This window comes from Coregonus lavaretus (assembly GCF_964263955.1).
Source record: "Coregonus lavaretus genome assembly, chromosome: 7".
In the NCBI taxonomy this organism is placed as follows: domain Eukaryota; kingdom Metazoa; phylum Chordata; class Actinopteri; order Salmoniformes; family Salmonidae; genus Coregonus; species Coregonus lavaretus.
In genome coordinates this window covers 35,544,949-35,565,736 of record NC_139994.1, presented here as the reverse complement: position 1 = coordinate 35,565,736, position 20,788 = coordinate 35,544,949, and the positions used below count along the sequence as shown (strand labels likewise).

General features: G+C 41.2%; 1 protein-coding gene across 2 annotated transcripts; it reads left to right on the top strand.

Moving 5' to 3' along the window:
- Window positions 1-1,209: 1,209 nt before the first annotated feature.
- LOC311132382 (cyclin-dependent kinases regulatory subunit 1) lies at window positions 1,210-20,403 on the top strand. Of its 2 annotated transcripts, none has more exons than XM_084165640.1 (4): window positions 1,210-1,342; window positions 3,384-3,459; window positions 3,893-4,020; window positions 19,603-20,403. In XM_084165640.1, exons 2-4 carry the CDS (start codon window positions 3,401-3,403, stop codon window positions 19,644-19,646), a joined length of 231 nt encoding a protein of 76 aa, XP_084021766.1. In that variant the 5' UTR covers window positions 1,210-1,342; window positions 3,384-3,400; the 3' UTR covers window positions 19,647-20,403. The 2 variants fall into 2 exon arrangements, with proteins under 2 accessions (XP_084021766.1, XP_084021767.1); XM_084165641.1 differs by lacking the exon at window positions 1,210-1,342 and adding an exon at window positions 1,546-1,888.
- The last annotated feature ends 385 nt before the right edge of the window (window positions 20,404-20,788 follow it).

Below are 20,788 nucleotides of genomic sequence, written 5' to 3'. Positions count from 1 at the left end.
CTCTGGAGACGCTCCCCATCCAACCTGACAGAGCTTGACATCTGCAGAGAAGAATGGGAGAAGCTCCCCAAATGCAGGTGTGCCAAGCTTGTAGCGTCAGACCCAAGAAGACTCAAGGCTGTAATCACTGCCAAGGGTGCTTCAACAAAGTACTGTGTAAAGGGTCTGAATACTTCTGTAAATTGTGATATTTCTGTTCACACAGCAGCTCATCCTTCTCAGTCCTAAAATCCAGACTATCAAACCTAGACTAAATAGTTAAGACACTCTGCAAATACAATGCAATGCACTTTTCATTGAACATTGGGCTCAATGTCGTTGGTTGGTAGTCCAGAGGGCTTTTTTCCCCTACAGGTTAGGATCCTCTTCATTCCCACTTTGGGTCCACTATTTTACAGTTATGCTCAGTTCTGACATTCTCTCTACATATTAGTCACTATATTTTCAACTACTTTATCATTCATGTACTTTTTATATTGTGTATCCTTCTATGCGCTTTTATCTCCCTTCCAGAAACCACAAACCTTCCTACCTACCACAACCATCCTACAGTACAGCACTTGAAACTCCAACTACTAAGCATCCACTCCAACCCCTCCATTCAAACCCCTCATGTGCCTCTGTGTTCCTGTTTTATCTGTATAATAAAAATCTAATACTGGAACCCTTTCCTTTTGACTTGTCACAACACAACGCCACAGATGTCTCAAGTTTTGAGGGAGCGTGTAATTGGCATGCTGACTGCAGGAATGTTCACCAGAACTGTTGGCAGATAATTAAATGTTAATTTCTCTACCATAAGCCACCTCCAACTTCGTTTTTACAGAATTTGGCAGTATGTCCAACCGGCCTCACACCCACAGACCACGTGTAACCATGCCAGCCCAGGACCTCCACATCCGGCTTCTTCACCTGCAGGACCACCTCAGACCAGCCACCTGGACAGCTGATGAAATTGAGGAGTATTTCTGTCTGTAATTAAGCATTTTTGTGGGGAAAACTCATTCTGATTGGCTGGGTCTGGCTCCCCAGTGGGTGGGCCTATGCTGCGACACTCGTTCCAAATCGAAATCACTGCCGACGAAAAAAACGCCTACACGGGATTAATCAGAGATCCTTTAAAAGAGATGGGAAACTCCTTTGGAATCGTATTAACGCCCATTGTGTACATTGCCCATGCTACGGCAATGGGCCACGCGGTGCATTCTGGGTGATTGTGGGTCAAGGAGCGCTCTCCCTCAAGGAGTGAATGAGTCAATTGAGCGCTAGCTCAAAAACCCCAAATTAGCATGATTTTCATCAACAAGAAGTACAACATTACAAATATTTTCCCAGATATAAGGTAATTAACTTATCTGTAATACTGTATAGCTTTGGAATCGTGACATTGACGTACTTTCGAGGAAAATAGGCACGCTTCTCGACTCGTACCCTGACTTTGAGAAGTGATTGCGTGACGATAAATTTAGCAACCGCGTGACGCAGAATGATAAAGTGAACGCGATTGGTCTGCTGGGTGGGGCGTTATACATTCCATCTTTCATTGCCCATTGGGATTCGTATCTCCTTTCTGTAATATCTCTGGATTAATCGAACCCCCTCATTCATATTTGTATAGATCTTAACCAATGACAGGGCTCAGGTAAGTCACATGATCGTTTCTGTGAGAGGATTGACCAATGAGGAGCAGCGGTGAAATTTTGAACGGTGAAAGGCAGGATCAGTAGCTAACATTAAAGAGGGAAACTCGCAGGAAATTTGAAAAAGGTCGATCGACCACATCAGAAGCAGGACAATATTCTAGAAACGACAGTCCTGTTGTGAAATTTATAGATTTTCATTAGGAAATCACGAGTACAATCATTTGGAACGAGCCACGTCGAGAAAGGTGATTTGTGTTTTACTTGTTGTGTTGTGAACGCTAGTAGCTAGCGAAGCCTGCTAGTTAGCTAATTCATTAGTAATGAATGTTATTGTTAGCTAACTATAGTTAAGTTCGCCAGCTATTTAACTAGCCTGCTAATTTAGCCAGTGTCAACAGTTGTTGAATGACATATTGTTAGAACTATGTTTGCTAGAACAGTCAATGGGTGACATGATTAACATGAGTAGCTAGTTATGTATGAAATAGCTAGCTACCAGACCTAGATTTGTGTTTGCTAGCTAAATTAGTAGCCAAAGCTTGTCGCCTTACTTAGCCAAATAAAGTTAGCTAGTTACCTTATTGTACGGGTAGTGAACGAGAGAGTGAGAGAAAGAAAAAAAACACTTGCAAAAAAACACACATAAATAGACCCATCCCACTCCTTCTGTCATAGTCCAAGTCACAGAATGGAACATTAGTCGACAGGATTCCTTGTAATGCCTCTGCTGTACAATCCCTGAGTCCCTAAACTGTCTGCCGCACTCGCAACAATGCCTATTTTCTCAGATGTACTATTTATTTGCGCGGTGCAGTTTATAACCAATGGAATAAACAATACAACGTCCACCTTTAAACATGCAACATGCCAGGATCGTGTTGGCGAGGAACATTTACTGGTGTCGAATACAACTACCATGGTTTCTTCAACTTTACTCCCTTCTTCTGACCGCCTCCGGATATGAGACATGCTGGACAGCACTTACTCTTGCCACCTCTCTCTTTCACCGTAACAGGGCACATTACGAATTTGGGCGCATGTTCGACACCACAATTGCAGCATTTCGCCTCAACTGCCATACGATAATCCTCCCCTATACATACAATTGACACGTCCAAATATTTTACATTTATCACACTACATAGATTTGGGCACGATGTCTCGTACAGGATATCTCACATAACCCAAATATACTTGCGAGAGACTTCTTCAAAGACCAAAAGAATGGATGAGTGGGCTTCCTCTCTCCATCCACCATTAAGGTCAATTGTCGTCCATCAACCACTGCATCTACTTCTTCAGTTACATCCTTTGCACTCACTTCTAGCGCCACTCCACAGAGAGAACCCCCTTGATAGGCGCCCCTACTTCACAGATCCACATGATACATTCCAATCTGAAATATTTTTCATGTTCAAAGCATGTTCCTTAGACACACAAAAAACCAAAATAAGCCCACTTGTTATCCTCACTGATGCAACATCATGCAACGCACCTGCGATTATCATCGAGACGTCAAGCGGATCTCCCAGGTAACTCATCGGTCCAAAACCTAAACTCCAACAAAAAGAGTCCGAACTAGGCTTGGATTTACTAGATTCCACGACCACTTTACTTCTCTTTTTTGTTTGCCACTAATCCATTCCTTAACTCATCTCCACTCGACGCGCCATCAGTTTCAAACAAACATCCACTTCTGCCATCTTCCTTGGCCTTTACTAACTAAACTGATTGCTTTAGTCTTTCAGGTTGGCGTCATGTCTCAGAAGCAGATATATTACTCTGACAAATACGATGATGAGAAATTTGAGTATAGGTAAGTTGACTGTACTTTCTTCTAAAACAGTTTTGATCTAGCTATATAGCTATCAAGCTAATATTCAAATCAAATGTATTGGTCATATACACATGGTTAGCAGATGTTATTGCGAGTGTAGCGAAATGCTTGTGCTTCTAGTTCCGACAGTGCAGTAAATATCTAACAGTTCCACAACAAATATCTAATACACACAAATCCTAAGTAAAGGAATGGAATAAGAATATATAAATATATTGATAGAGCGGCATAGGCTAAGATTCAATAGTATAGAATACAGTATATACATATGAGATGGGTAATGCAAGATATGTACACATTATTATTATTATTATTGACACGTCTTGCCTGGCAGCTATCTTCCTTCCCAGCCCTGTGATTTTGACACGACATGACTCTGTAAAGTACCATTCAATTTCTCCGCTGTCTGTAGGCACGTGATGCTGCCCAAGGACATTGCCAAGCGCGTGCCCAAGACTCATCTGATGTCAGAGACTGAGTGGAGGAATCTGGGCGTCCAGCAGAGCCAAGGCTGGATACACTACATGATCCATCAACCAGGTACACTGTGACAGTCACTGACAGATGTTACAGGGCTAGTCATTAAGACTTGTCCTACAAAAAGTTGGGCAACCAGAACATACAGTGCATTCAGAAAGTATTCAGACCCCTTCACTTTTTCCACATTTTCTTATGTTACAGCCTTATTCTAAAAATGATTAAATTGTTTTTTCACTCATCAATTTACACACAATACCCCATAATGACGAAGCGAGAACAGCTTGACATTTTTGCAAATTTAAAAGAAGAAAAAAAATCACATTTTACCTAAGTATTCAGACCCTTTACTCAGTACTTTGTTGAAGCACCTTTGGCAGCGATTACAGCCTCGAGTCTTCTTGGGTATGACGCTATAAGCTTGGCACACCTGTATTTGGGGAGTTTCTCCCATTATTCTCTGCAGATCCTCTCAAGCTCTGTCAGGTTGGATGTGGAGCGTCGCTACACAACTATTTTCAGGTCTTTCCAGGGATGTTTGATCGGGTTCAAGTCCGGGCTCTTGCTGGGCCACTCAAGGACATTCAGAGACATGTCTCGAAGCCACTCCTGCGTTGTCTTGGCTGTCTGCTTAGGGTCGTTCACCTTTTCGAAGGTGAACCTTCACTCTAGTCTTAGGTCCTTAGCGCTCTGGAGTAGGTTTTCATCCAGGATCTCTCTGTACTTTGCTCTGTTCATTTTTCCCTTGGTCCTGACTAGTCTCCCAGTCCCTGCTGCTGAAAAACATCCCCACAGCATGATGCTGCCGTCACCATACTTCACCGTAGGGATGGTATTGGCCAGGTGATGAGCGGTGCCTGGTTTCCTCCAGACGTGACGGTTGGCATTCAGGCCAAAGAGTTCAATCTTGGTTTCATTAGACCAGAGAATCTTTTAGGTGCCTTTTTGGCGTACTCCAAGCGGGCTGTCATGTGCCTTTTTACTGAGGAGTGGCTTCCGTCTGGCCACTCTTAACATAAATGCCTGATTGGTGGAGTGCTGCAGAGATGGTTGTCCTTCTGGAAGGTTTTCCCATCTCCACAGAGGAGCTCTGGAGCTTCTTGGTCACTTCCCTGACCAAGGCCCTTCTCACCCGATTGCTCAGTTTGGCCGGGCGGCCAGCTCTAGGAAGAGTCTTGGTGGTTCCAAACTTCTTCCATTTTAAGAATGATGGAGGCCACTGTGTTCTTGGGGACCTTCAATGCTGCATACATTTTATGGTACCTTTCCCCAGATCTGTGCCTCGACACAATCCTGTCTTGGAGCTCTACGGACAATTCCTTCGACCTCATGGCTTGGTTTTTGCTCTGACATGCACTGTCAACTGTGGGACCTTATCCAGTGAGTGAAAAAAGTATTTGATCCCCTGCTGATTTTATACGTTTGCCCACTGACAGACATGATCAGTCTATAATTTTAATGGTAGGTTTATTTGAACAGTGAGAGACAGAATAACAACAACAAAATCCAGAAAAACGCATGTCAAAAATGTTATGAATTGATTTGCATCTTAATGAGGGAAATAAGTATTTGACCCCTCTGCAAAACATGACTTAGTACTTGGTGGCAAAACCCTTGTTGGCAATCACAGAGGTCAGACGTTTCTTGTAGTTGGCCACCAGGTTTGCACACATTTCAGGAGGTATTTTGTTCCACTCCTCCTTACAGATCTTCTCCAAGTCATTTAGGTTTCGAGGCTGACGTTTGGCAACTCGAACCTTCAGCTCCCTCCACAGATTTTCTATGGGATTAAGGTCTGGAGACTGGCTAGGCCACTCCAGGACCTTAATGTGCCTCTTCTTGAGCCACTCCTTTGTTGCCTTGGCTGTGTGTTTTGGGTCATTATCATGCTGGAATACCCATCCACGACCCATTTTCAATGCCCTGGCTGAGGGAAGGAGGTTCTCACCCAAGATTTGACGGTACATGGCCCTGTCCATCGTCCCTTTGATGCGGTGAAGTTGTCCTGTCCCCTTAGCAGAATATCACCCCCAAAGCATAATGTTTCCACCTCCATGTTTGACGGTGGGGATGGTGTTTTTGGGGTCATAGGAAGCATTCCTCCTCCAAACACGGCGAGTTGAGTTGATGCCAAAGAGCTCGATTTTGGTCTCATCTGACCACAACAGTTTCACCCAGTTCTCCTCTGAATCATTCAGATGTTCATTGGCAAACTTCAGATGTCCCTGTATATGTGCTTTCTTGAGCAGGGGGACCTTGCGGGCGCTGCAGGATTTCAGTCATTCACGGCGTAGTGTGTTACCAATGGTTTTCTTGGTGACTATGGTCCCAGCTGCCTTGAGATCATTGACAAGATCCTCCCGTGTAGTTCTGGGCTGATTCCTCACCGTTCTCATGATCATTGCAACTCCACGAGGTGAGATCTTGCATGGAGCCCCAGGCCGAGGGAAATTGACAGGTCTTTTGTGTTTCTTCCATTTGCGAATAATCGCACCAACTGTTGTCACCTTCTCACCAAGCTGCTTGGCGATGGTCTTATAGCCCATTCCAGCCTTGTGTAGGTATACAATCTTGTCCTTGACATCCTTGGAGAGCTCTTTGGTCTTGGCCATGGTGGAGAGTTTGGAATCTGATTGATTGCTTCTGTGGACAGGTGTCTTTTATACAGGTAACAAGCTGAGATTAGGAGCACTCCTTTTAAGAGTGTGCTCCTAATCTCAGTTTGTTACCTGTATAAAAGACATCTGGGAGCCAGACATCTTTCTGATTGAGAGGGGGTCAAATACTTATTTCCCTCATTAAAATGCAAATCAATTTAACATTTTTGACATGCATTTTTCTGGATTTTTTTGTTGTTATTCTGTCTCTCACGGTTCAAATAAACCTACCATTAAAATTATAGACTGATCATTTCTTTGTCAGTGGGCAAACGTACAAAATCAGCAGGGGATCAAATACTCTTTTCCCTCACTGTATAGACAGGTGTGTGTGCCTTTTTCAAATCATGTCCAATCAATTGAAATTACCACAGGTGGAATCCAGTCATGTTGTAGAAACATCTCAAGGATGATCAATGGAAACAGGATGCTCCTGAGCTCAATTTTGACTCTCATCGCAAAGGGTCTGAATACTTATGTAAATAAGGTATTTCTGGTTTGTATTTTTTATAAATTTGGGAAAATGTCAACCTGTTTTCGCTTTGTCATTATGTGGTGTTGCGTGTGTGTGTGTGTGTAGATGAGGATTTTATTTAATCCATTTTAGAATAAGGCTGTAACATGACAACATTTTGAGAAAGTCAAGGAGTCTGAATACTTTCTGAATGCACTGTAGATTTCAGTTGTCTGAACGGACAAGTAAAAAATCACAATATCAGACAATTACTCCAATCAGAATTGGATCAGGCAGTGCATGGTTGACATTCTGATTTAAATTGACTATAGTACTATAGCCTATTTCAATAAATATGTTATTTACACAAAGCAAGAGAACAATGTAGACAGAGCAGCACAAAATATCCAGTCAGAAAATGTTTTTCTCTCGAATGTCAGATCTCGGCCAATTGCCAAAGTCTGTTTTTATAGCGGACACTTCGGTGTCTTATTGTTGTAGAAGCCCACAATTTCTATTTTCTCTGCATTTGATATAGGACTTGGCCTATTACGCCACTCTTTCAGTGCAATGCATGCTAGATTTCTCCTGCCGTGGTATTTCATGAACGAATGAATCTAACAGAGTTCTAGGCCATCTCAGAAACATGGGAGGCCTAAGATAATAATGAGAGAGATACAAATCTAATGAGAAATTAACAAACCTTACAGTTGCTCAAAGCATTATAAGACAAAAGATGCATGTGAGGCCAGAAAGAAAATCCCTTGCCATTGCGAACCAAATGACCAAAGTCCTACTAACTGAAATAACAGAACTTTAATTCGTCTTGATGCTTTTATTAATAGTATTCTCCAAACTATTCTAATGACGTGTTTTAGTGTCCTAAAGTTGCAGCTTTTAAATGGGAATAATTCTGAAAGTCAGAGTTTATGTTATTCTCATTCACAGATTTATGTTGAATGACATATTTTAGGCCACAAGAAGTGAAATTGAGCAAACAATACCAAGATGGAAAAATCTAATGAGTCAAAAGAACTTAGGCTACAGCTGAGGAAAGCTTATGAAAGAAATGAAGCGTAGTTGGCCAAGGCCTATTTCCATATTATTCTAGCAATGTGTAACCTTCCTAAAACTCATATCGTGGCCTAGGCCTAATAAGAGAGGATAGGAAAAAATGGGGGTGGGGGGCAAGTGACTTCAGCTTTCTGACAAGTAAAAAAAATCTCTCCTATAAGTAGCAAAAAAAGTTAATGTCAAGTCCAGTGTTAGTACTAACGCTCAGTTCAGTAGAAAGGGTGAAGTGCTGATGAATACAGCAGCATATAGCCTATTATGGAGGAATACAACACTGTACTGTAGTTTACGGTTGTGCCTATGGCGCATAGCCATGGGGGTTCATATCAGTGCAGTAGGCAGGGGGACGTGAATACAGCGGCATAATATTGAATTACACAAACACTGAATTGTAGCCTACTGTACTGGGGGGGAACTATCTCTGACCTGGGGGATTCATTTTGTACCCAAGTCTTGTTTGGGTCATTACTGCTACAATGGTAATTAGGGTGTGCCGCTCATTAGATGTTGGAAGCTTATGTTGCCGAATGATTTCCCTGGGACTTAGTACTGTACAAACCATCGTGTAATATGGGGTGTGTTCACTTGGAAGTAAATGGGCCGAAATGGACCTACCTGCATTTGTCCAATAAGAAACTGTTTTTCGTTGCAAAATGTTTTGCTATGGTTTGCTACGATGTGCACTATGAATAGAGTATGGTTGGGCAATATTACGATAGCATGGTCTATCGACGATGATAGACAGCCGGTGTCGACAGTGACGACATTGTGATGTGACAGACGATGGTTTAGACTATATACAGTGCCTTGCAAAAGTATTCATCCCCATTGGCGTTTTTCCTATTTTGTTGCATTACAACCTGTAATTTAAATGGGGTTTTATTTGGATTTCATGTAATGGACATACACAAAATAGTCCAAATTGGTGCAGTGAAATCAAAAAATTCAAAATAATAAATAACGGACAAGTGGCGCGTGCATATGTATTCACCCCCTTTGTTATGAAGCCAACAATTGTTTACAGACAGATTATTTCACTTATAATTCACTGTATCACAATTCCAGTGGTGTCAGAAGTTTACATACACTAAGTTGACTGTGCCTGTAAACAGCTTGGAAAATTCCAGAAAATGATGTCATGGCTTTAGAAGCTTCTGATAGACTAATTGACATCATTTGAGTCAATTGGAGGTGTATCTGTGGATGTATTTCAAGGCCTACTTTCAAACTCAGTGCCTCTTTGCTTGACATCATGGGAAAATCAAAAGAAATCAACCAAGACCTCAGAAAAATTATTGTAGACCTCCACAAGTCTGGTTCATCCTTGGGAGCAATTTCCAAATGCCTGAAGATACCACGTTCATCTGTACAAACAATAGTACGCAAGTATAAACACCATGGGACCACGCAGCCATCATCCCGTACATGAAGGAGGCGCGTTCTGTCTCCTAGAGATGAACGTACTTTGGTTCGAAAAGTGCAAATCAATCCCAGAACAACAGCAAAGGACCTTGTGAAGATGCTGGAGGAAACAGGTACAAAAGTATCTATATCCACAGTAAAACGATTCCTATATCAACATAACCTGAAAGGCCGCTCAGCAAGGAAGAAGCCACTGCTCCAAAACCGCCATAAAAAAGCCAGACTACGGTTTGCAACTGCACATGGGGACAAAGATTGTACTATTTGGAGAAATGTCCTCTTGTCTGATGAAACAAAAATAATACTGTTTGGCCATCATTATGTTTGGAGGAAAAAGGGGGACGCTTGCAAGCCGAAGAACACCATCCCAACCGTGAAGCACGGCGGTGGCAGCATCATGCTGTGGGGGTGCTTTGCTGCAGGAGGGACTGGTGCACTTCACAAAATAGATGGCATCATGAGGAAGGAAAATTGTGGATATATTGATTTTTTTAAAATAAATACATTTTATATAAATGTATTCATTTTTAACGGTCACTCCTTAACTATCTTGTGTCTAGCTGTTTTAAAAAACAGTAGCTAATTTTCCCTTCTCTTTCCATTCATGAGTGTGACTGAAGGCTACGCTTCAAAGTTTATATGCATGGCTTTCTCCTGATCACTGTATACAGAGTTTCATCTGAAAGTTATTTGAATAGCCTAAACATACGGTAGCCAGAGGACTAATGACAATATCAATAGCCTATAGAAAAGTCGAATGAGTTTGAGCTTAGGAAAGAAATTATCCTGGCCGGGAAAAGCAAATGGCCAATAACCTATCCTCTGCCTAGGCTTATCATAAAAGCTTTAAGTCAAGTTAAAGTTATGAACAGTAGATTATTTCCCAAATATTCTAGTCTACGTAGCAAGGTTATTTATAGTTTTTTAAATTTCTATTAGTTTTAAGATTTTTATTTGAAATTCATTTTCAGTTTTCAGATCCACTTTACTCGTTTCATAAAAACATTTCATTTTATATTTAGTTGTGTTATGAACAGAAAGAAGCCAAAGCATTGGAGGCTAGGCAGGGCTCTACAGTGTGACCAATTTACTCACATGTGGCTAAATATTTTGCTGTGGGGAATTAATTTTTTAGGAGCACCAGTGCGCCTAGAAAGATTTAGGCGTATCTCATATTTTTCATCATGCTCCTAAATTTCTTTGTGCGCCTACATTTTTCAACACATGCTGCCTGTAAACAAGGTCTGTGTAGAGCCCTGCCAGGAACCATTTGTGTTGTAGAGTTTGTTTTTTTGCTTCTTCTTGCCACTGTGGGGCAGTAATGCATAAGGTGATGGCAGGGGTCACAAAAATAAATAAAATGTTTTGTCACACACTGGCTAGGTGCAATGACTTTGTTAGTAGTGTTACCAATTTAAGCCAAGCCTTTTTATGGTTTTAATAACATTTAGTGACTTTTCCACTCAATTCTGCCGCAAACGAGAGCGGGAGAAGCTGTCTGAGAAAGTCACAACAATGGCATACACACCGGCATGGAAGCACAAGGGGAGGGGACGCTACATCGGGGACCACTGCTGTGCCGCAGCAAGGCAAATTGGTGCTGTTGCGTCAACGGGAAAACGTAATTTGGCGACTTCTAGCGACAATTCAAGGAGCAAATAACAGATCTCACTGAAATAGTTGACAACTGCTTGTCTGCTCGGGTATTCGAACCAGCGACCCTTCAGTTACTAGCCGAACGCGCTAACCGCTAGGCTACCTGCCACCCATTAGCCTTCAGAAATCTGCATTTTCAAAACGCAGACATAAGAAAGAAAAAGAAATCTGCGTTTTTAAACAATTTCACCTGTGTTTTTATATTGATAGGCAAGTGTTTTTTGCTTTTAAGAGTGATAAGGGGCTTGGAACTATATTTTCTTTACACAAAATAAATTGGTGAAACGCATATGGCAGGAAATCATTTTCACCAGATGATAACAGACGTGCAATGCTATTTGGCTAGCAGCAACTCATTCTGTAAGTAAATTATACTGAACAAAAATATAAATGCAACATGCAACAATTGCAAAGATTTTACAGAGTTACAGTTTATGGAAGGAAATCAGTCAATTGAAAGAAATTCATTAGGCCCTAATCTATGGATTTCACATGACTGGGAATACAGATACCTTTAAAAAATAAAAAAAAGTAGTATCTGGTGTGACCATTTTGCCTCATGCAGCGCGACACATCTCCTTGGCATAGTGTTGATTGTGGAATATTGTCCCACTCTTCAGAGGCTGTGCAAAGTTGCTGGATATTGGTGGGATCTGGAACACGCTGTCATACACGTCGATCCGGAGCATCCCAAATATACTCAAAGAGTGACATGTCGGATGAGTATGCAGGCCATGGAAGAACTGGGACATTTTCATTTTCCAGGAATTGTGTACAGATCCTTGCGACATGGGGCTGTGCATTATCATGCTGAAACATGAGGCGATGGCGGCGGATGAATGGCACAACATTTCCCTCAGGATCTTGTCGCAGTATCTCTTTGCATTCCAATTACCGTCAATAAAATTCAATTGTGTTCGTTGTCCGTAGCTTATGCCTGCCCATACCATAACCCCACCGCCACCATGGGGCACTCTGTTCACAGCAAACCTCTCACCCACACGACGCCATACACGTGGGTCTGCGGTTGTGAGGCCGGTTGGACGTACTGCCAAATTCTGTAAAACAACGTTGGAGGCGGCTTATGGTAGAGAAATGAGCATTCAATTCTCTGGCAACAACTGGTGGACATTCCTGCAGTCAGCATGCCAATTGCATGCTCCCTCAAAAATTGAGACATCTGTGGCGTTGTGTGACACTACTGCACATTTTAGTGGCCTTTTATTGTCCCTGGCAATTGTAATAATCATGCTGTTGAATCAGCTTCTTGATATGCCACAGCAATCAGGTGTATGGATTATCTTGGCAAAGGAGAAATGCTGACTAACAGGGATGTAAATACATTTGTTTACAAAAGTTGAGAGAAATAAGCGTTTTGTGCGTATGGAACATTTCGGTTTATCGTAGGAAATGTAGCTGGCTACATTCTAATGTGTTGCATTTTAACTTGCTACCAGAGAAACTACACAGGAAAAGTAGCCCACACGTCAGTCAGAGCACTGTCTGTTGATCCAATGACGAGCGTAAAGATTATTTTACATTCATGATTTAGAGCGAACCCTGACTGAAGCCGAGCAGAATTTACAATAAGAAGCATTTTAGATCTGCGTTTACAAAATGCAGCAAGATAATTTTTCTGCATTTTAAACATTCCTTTTCTGTGTAAAAAACGCAGAATCCTGCGTTAACACGACCCCTGGATGGGTCAGGTCATAGGTTGGCAAAGGTTGAAACCGGTTCAAGGAACAGAACTGAAAACCAGAAAATAACAATTATTTGAGGAACCTGAAACTAAAGTGATCTATACTGTTCCGGACAGAACCCTTATTTTAAAAGCACAGAAACAGGTTAATGTTTTACGTTGCGGGCTTTTAACAGTCCCACAAAAATTGCCGCAAAGCCCTCACTCTGTCACTCAAACGTATTCCAGCGTCTGCCTGCCAGTGGGTGTGCCTGTCTGTAGGCTACCTGCCCCTCCCCTCTGAAGCAGGTTACTGTAGCCTACTGACAACTTCACAAGTGTGGTTCAGAAATTAGGGAGATATGTTTAATTAAAGAATGGGTTCACTTTTTCAATGCTAGTTGAGGATACTATAGTTATCAATTTTCACATTGGATTTATTAACTACAAAAAGGAAGGATGTGTGTTTAATTCTAGTGCTGCTCTGCACACACTGTACAGTTGTTTGGACATGCAATGTAGCATCTATTGTCTCTGAATATGTTTTCTTCACCTTCGTTGAGGTCATCTTCCTAGACCGCTCTCATGTAAGCCCTGGAATCTTTAGTGTCTTGAAGGAGTATACTTGATTGGTCTACTCTACAGAGAGGGGAGACAAGGCTTCATAAAATAATGGTATTCGACCGTACACCTTCGACTTCTTAATAATAGTTTTGATCGTGCTCCAAGGGATATTCAAGGCCTCTTGAAATATTTTTATACCCATCCATCCCCTGTTCTGTGCCTTTCCACAACTTTGTCCCGGAGTTCTTTTGAAAGCTCCTTGGTGCTCGTTTGCTTTGCAATTCACTACCCAGCAGAGGGAACCTACAGGAACCGCTGAATTTAACCTGAAAGAATGTGAATCACTAAAATTTAACACAGGTTTTGAAATTGATTGGTTATATCTGAGCTAATTTAGGATCGCTATTACAAGGGGGTGGACATTTATCCAACCAAGCTATTTCATTTTAATTTATTTATTCATTTTAATTTTGTTTTATTTTTGACCCCCTTATTCTCCCCAATTTCGATCTTGTCTCATCGCTGCAACTCTCCAATGGGCTCGGGAGGCGAAGGTCGAGTCGTGTACTCCGAAACATGACCCGCCTAACCGTGTTTCTTAACACCCGCCCGCTTAACCCGGAGGAAAACCCGTTCAACTGACAACCGAGGTCAACCTGCAGGCGCCCGGCCCGCCACGAAGTTGCTAGAGCGCGATGAGCCAAGTAAAGCCCCAGTGCACTGCTTGCTATGAATTCTATCTGATTGTCTTTTTACCTAAACATGTAAAACACAATGTCCTTTTATGGAGCAGTAAAGTAAAGGACATAAGCATCTTATTTTTGTTTGCGCAATTTGATTCGGTGGTCCTGGCTACACCGTGCCTCTGACACACAGAGAATATTTGCAATTGCCTGCGCTTAGCCTCTGCCCAGGCTTTCAATTACATTATCTTTCGTTTTCCAATTGCATTCGATTTCACGCTATAGCCCAACTGCGTTTTAGCAGTTTTTTTGTTATTTATATAAAATAAAAAATATTGGGGGGTGGACAATAGGGTTGATGGCATCGTATATCACAATGTTTTTATAGGTACATAATCACGATAGGACAAAGGTTGACATCGCCCAACGCGAGAATGCAGTACATTCATGTTGAGAGCTCAAAACTCCCTGTTTGTAACACAAGATGGTGCTCAGCCTCCATCGGATTGACTTTTGTATTATAGGCTACTACTATCTTTGATACTGGTCTCTTGCCATCAACAGATCATGAGGTCTGACTCATACTGTTTGTCTCCAAATACAAATCTGTTCTTGTCTGTCACCTGAAAACAAGACATTGAGTTCAAGCATTTCAGCCATGATGGTACAACATAGGTTATTTGGCTAAGACAGGGCATCTATTGAACATATGGTTGGCTGCATTGGATGTGTCCCACTAACTTGTTTGAGCTTGCCTTATGTGCATCATTAGACACCCTTCACTGAACACACAAAGAATGAAGGCATACATGGGCTTGGGCGGTATACCGTGTGTATATACACTCTATTGGGGTATTTAGAAATAGCCACAGGATGGTTTTTCAATACAGTTTTATATTTGTAGCTACTTTTTAAGTAAATACCTACATTCAACTTGTTCAATACATTAGCAGATGAAGCAGATCGCGTTGATCTTTTCACCTGTCACATTATTTTGCATTACAAAGCTTACCGAACAGTTGGGCCAGTCACGTTTGTAAATAGCACAACAGGAGAAAGTGGGAGTCCAGCTGTGTATTTACAGGGGTTGCGTTTTTATATCGAAAGTCACGTGTTTTTTTTTTTTTTTTTTTGCTTCAAACGTGTGATCAGGGGTGTGCAACTACCGTTTTCCTTCACAAAACATGAATGCAACACATTCTGCAGAATATGGCTTCATTTTCATCAGATGACAACAGAAGTGCAATGATGTTTGGCTGGGTATTGTGTGTAGATTGATGAATAAAAACAACTTAATCAATTTTAGAATAAGTCTGTAACGCAACAAAATGTGGGAAAAGTCAAGGGGTCTGAATACTTTCCGAATGCACTAATTAAATCACCATATAATAAAAAAAAATGTACAATGCATGGGCATCATATTTCTGTTTATTATCTAAATAATGTAGCCAGCTTTGCTTAAGTTACCTGAGAAAAGTACCGGAGAAATGTAGCTACACATCAGTCAGAGCGCTATCTGCAGATTTTTAAAAAAATGCCCATAAAAAAAACCCACAAAATTTGTCTGATGCCAGGCAAAAATTACAAGAAGCATTTAAGAACTGCGTTTACAAAACTCAGCCAGACATTTCTTATGGGTTTTATCTTTTTTTAACTTGCTAGTTAAATGGCTGAATTAATAAGGAGATGGGGCATCCTATAGTGTTCACTTTCTGCCATGTTTGAAGTCAAAGTTATCTGTACAACTGCCACTGCGATCTTGATTTCCTTGCGTTTTTTTTCTCCTCTCCCTTCAAGACCCGTCTGCTGCTTGACTTCTCAGAGCAGGCAGGCCCATTGCCCTAGCGAGTCCAGACTCCAAACAGACACAGCGCGTACACATGCTGCTCCAGAGCGAGTACTGTTCTTCCTTCAGACAAGCATGTGTCAAAACTTTGTTCATTTGCACAATGTCGCTCATTCACATTTGCTTGTAAATGTCCAAACTCACCAAAAATGACATTCGGTAGCTCCTACCTATATATGTATGACTTTATGAGGTGGATTGCCTGTCTTTGCAATTAGTTCATTTTCGTTTGCGCTCGTTAGCATATTTAGCTAGCAGCCTCCATGGAAATTCGCTATTACTTGTGCTAATTTTGTTAGCATTCCGGGAATAGAAGCCCAATGGGCTTTTTTGGGGGTTTTGGCACCCCCTTGTGTACTAAGCCGGTAATACCGTAAATCCCGAGATGAGAAGACAACGATATAGAAATCTCGATACTGCCCAACCCTACTACATGGCCAGAAGCAGACAATGCTTCGACACAATCCTGTCTCTGAGCCCTATGGACAATTCCTTTGACCTCATGGCTTGGTTTTTGCTCTGACGTATTGTCAGCTGTGGGACCTTTTTATATAGACAGGCGTGTGCCTTTCCAAATAATGTCAAATCACAGGTGGACTCCAATCAAGTTGTAGAAACATCTCAAGGATGATCAATGGAAACAGGATGCACCTGAGCTCAATTTCAAGTCTCATAGCAAAGGGTCTGAATATTTATGTAAATAAGGTATTTCTGTTTTAAATTTTTATAAATAGATTTCGCTTTGTCATTATGGGGTATTGTGTGTAGATTGATTGAGGGGGGGAACAATTTAATCAATTTCAGAATAAGGCTGTAAAGTAACAAAATGTGGAAAAGGGAAGAGGTCTGAATACTTTGCGAATGCACTGTACATGCGTACAGTACCGGTCAAAAGTTTGGAAACACCTACTCATTCCAGGGTTTTTCTTTAGTTTGACTATTTTCTACATTGTAGAATAATAGTAAAGACATCAAAACTATTAAATAACACCGAATCATGTAGTAACCAAAAAAGTTTTCAACAAATCAAAATATATTTGAGATTTTTCAAAGTAGCCACCCTTTGCCTTGATGACAGCTTTGCAAACTTGGTATTCTCTCAACCAGCTTCACCTGGAATGCTTTTACAACAGTCTTGAAGGAGTTCCCACATGCTGAGCACTTGTTAGCTGATTCTCCTTCACTCTGCGGCCCAACTCATCCCAAACCATCTCAATTGGGTTGGTTGAATCGTCCACAATCGGGTCATCGAATACAGCGTTCCATCACTCTTTCTTGGTCAAATAGCCCTTACACAGCCTGGAGGTGTGTTGGGTCATTGTCCTGTTGAAAAACAAATGATAGTCCCACTAAGCGCAAACCAGATGGGATGGTGTATCGCTGCAGAATGCAGTGGTAGCCATGCTGGTTAAGTGTGCCTTTGTGGCTTATCACAGACAGCGTCACCAGCAAAGCACCATCACACCACCTCCTCCATGCTTCAAGGTGGGAACCACATGTGGAGATCATCTGTTCACCTACTCTGCGTCTCACAAAGATACGGCGGTTGGAACCAAAAATCTCAAATTTGAACTCATCAGACTAAAGGACAGATTACCACCGGTCTAATGTCCGTTGCTCGTATTTCTTGGCCCAAGCAAGTGTCCTTTTAGTAGTGGTTTCTTTGCAGCAATTAGACCATGAAGACCTGATTTCATGCAGTCTCCTCTGAACAGTTGATGTGTTTACTTGAACTCTGTGACGCATTTATTTGGGCTGCAATCTGAGGTGCAGTTAACGCTAATGAACTTATCCTCTGCAGCAGAGGTAACGCTGGGTCTTCCTTTCCTGTGGCCGTCCTCATGAGAGCCAGTTTCATCATTAGTTGTTGATGGTTTTTGCGACTGCACTTGAAGAAACGTTCAAAGTTCTTGAAATGTTCCGGATTGACTGTCCTTCATGTCTTAAAGTAATGATGGACTGTCGTTTCTCTTTGCTTATTTGAGCTGTTCTTGCCATAATATGGACTTAGCCCTATTGGTAATAGACCATCTTCTGTATACCAACCCTACCTTGTCACAACACAACTGATAGGCTCAAACGCATTAAGAAGGAAAGAAATTCCAGGTGACTACCTCATGAAGCTGGTTGAGAGAATGCCAATAGTGTGCAAAGCTTTTATCAAGGCAAAGGGTGGCTACTTTGTGTTAGTTCATAGTTTTGATGTCTTCACTATTATTCTACATTGTAGAAAATAGTTTAAAAAATAAAGAAACCCTAGAATGAGTAGGTCTGTCCAAACTTTTGACTGGTACTAGACAGATACAAAAAAAATCCCCAATAGTTATCTTTTGTTTATAGTCCCGTCCTTCAGCTCCACTCAACCACTCCCATCGATATCTGGACACCATCCAGTTTCTATTTGCTATATTTTTCAGCTGTGATGTTTCACAAAAGCTCTGAACCGTTCTATTCTACATATTGTAAATTTAAAAAATGTTTTATTATATTATTGCTTGATTGACTGACTTTTAAAATTACCCAACAGTGCTATTTGCAGAGTTAGCTCCAGGTAAATGTTGCAATTCTTCAGCCATTCCTGAACCTGCTACCAAAAACAAGCTACATATGGACAGTACCAAAACAAATGATTAAATGATTCTCTCTCTGCAGCAAATTCTGCAGAGCTGGGATGGTTGTATCCCCTATATATAAAACATTCTATTGGTTGTAAGAATTTTGTATAATGTTCATAGAAAAACTCAGTTTTGAATCCAGCGTTTTGTGTATCATTTCATAAACCATGTGCCATGGAATCGGTACATCTAATCTCCAACTATTTTGCAATCTATATGGCTCAGCTGTCAATTTTTTTGGTCCTTAAATGAAACGGATATATATATATATAGATATCACAATTTCTTTAGCCATTTTTGGTCTTTAATGCAGGGCCGACAGACAAGTTCCTTACTTTCTCCCCCTTCCACTTGCCTCATCCATTTTTGCGGTAATGCTGCAAACCAATAAAATATTTTGCATTGGTGGAGCTCCAGAGGTGGTGTTAGTAAACACAGGCTATTAAATCTTTGTCTGACTTTAGGGAAAGAGGCTCTGACAAAACAAGGAAAAATAAGTTAATGCCTCTCCTGAGGGAAAACTTTTAATTTCTACTCCAAGGCCAAAGAAATGCGAGCACTAACAGCCAGTGCTCCCATTCAAATACAAAATACAATACTGAAGTTCTCCAGACTTCCAATATTCAAGTCAACGAGATGAGATTTGGAAGGATGAAGGGTGGCCTCGCGAGACTACTAGAACTCATGATAGAATTATCAGGCGTTCAGTTGTCCACAATATGACTAAGGGTGAGTCCCAATAATATCTCCTTTTGTTCACTACTTCCCACAAATCTGAAAATGTTGGAGTGGTGTAGGTTTGGGCTAGAGGGAGTTTCCACCATATTTCTTATACCAACCATTGTCTTTCAAATCAGTGAAGGGAAGTAAACTAGTGCACACTTTGGGAAGAAGGACAGATATTTTGGGTACAACCTGCCATTTTGGTTGTTTTCATTCACTGCCTAGACTTCACAATCACTCACTTTTCCTCTGTTTTCTCTATCCCTCCAGAGCCCCACATCTTGCTGTTCCGTCGTCCCCTGCCCGCAGCCTGATCTCTCGGACAGAGAGCGAGAGAGAACCCATAGGGAAGAAGATAAGAGGGTGGCTGGAGATGGATGAACACAACTCGGTTGGATGAAATAAAGACTATTTTTGTAAATACTGCATCGTATACACTGCAGTGGAGCTGGAGTCGAGCTCCAACCCACTGCCTCACTCACTGTACAGCCTTTCACATTTCCTCTGTACCTTCTTGGAAGCCTTTCATCCTTTTCTCTATCTGTACTAACTTGATAAAGTTGTCAATGTGTGTGTCTGGGAAGAAAAGGAAAATCCAAGGTTGAACCTTAACCCACTATACCTGCTGTGAGTTGACGAACATGATGCTCATATCTGATTTTAAGCTAGATAGTAAATGTGTAAAATGTAGGGGGGACATTTTGGCAGCGCAAATGTGCAGGGATTTTACTGAAATTACTGTATGATCAAATGCCTGTTATGGCACTTCATTCAAAACTTGTTTTGAATACAGCAGATTGCATCAAATGTATGCACTCTTACCCTGTACAAATGATAGCCCTCTGGACATTGTAAAAAAAAAAATATATATATATATATATGTTGTTTTTAATCAATAGTGACCTGCTGCAATTATAAGTAATACTGTAGACTGTCTGCATTTTAGAGCTGTCAAAATAGGGCCCAAGCTCTTCGTTGCCATGTCTATGATTGTACAAATCAGCTGCTCAGTTTTTATGAATTCTTGTACCCCAGAAATAAATGTTTTAATTTGAAATTCTTCTCACTGATTATGATGACGTAGGTGTGCACTTTTTAAACCTTTTTTCTTATAGTGGTGTTTAGAAGTCGATTTTGTGTGTGTGTGTGTGTGTGTGTATGTACATGTACGTGTACAGTTTAAGTCGGAAGTTTACATACACCTTAGCCAAATATATTTAAACTCAGTTTTTCACAATTCCTGACATTTTAATCCTAGTAAAAATTCCCTGTTTTAGGTCAGTTAGGATCACCACTTTATTTTAAGAATGTGAAATGTCAGTGGGTCAGAAGTTTACATACACTCAATTAGTATTTTGTAGCATTGCCTTTAAACTGGGTCAAATGTTTCGGGTAGCCTTCCACAAGCATCCCACAATAAGTTGGGTGAATATTGGCCCATTCCTCCTGACAGAGC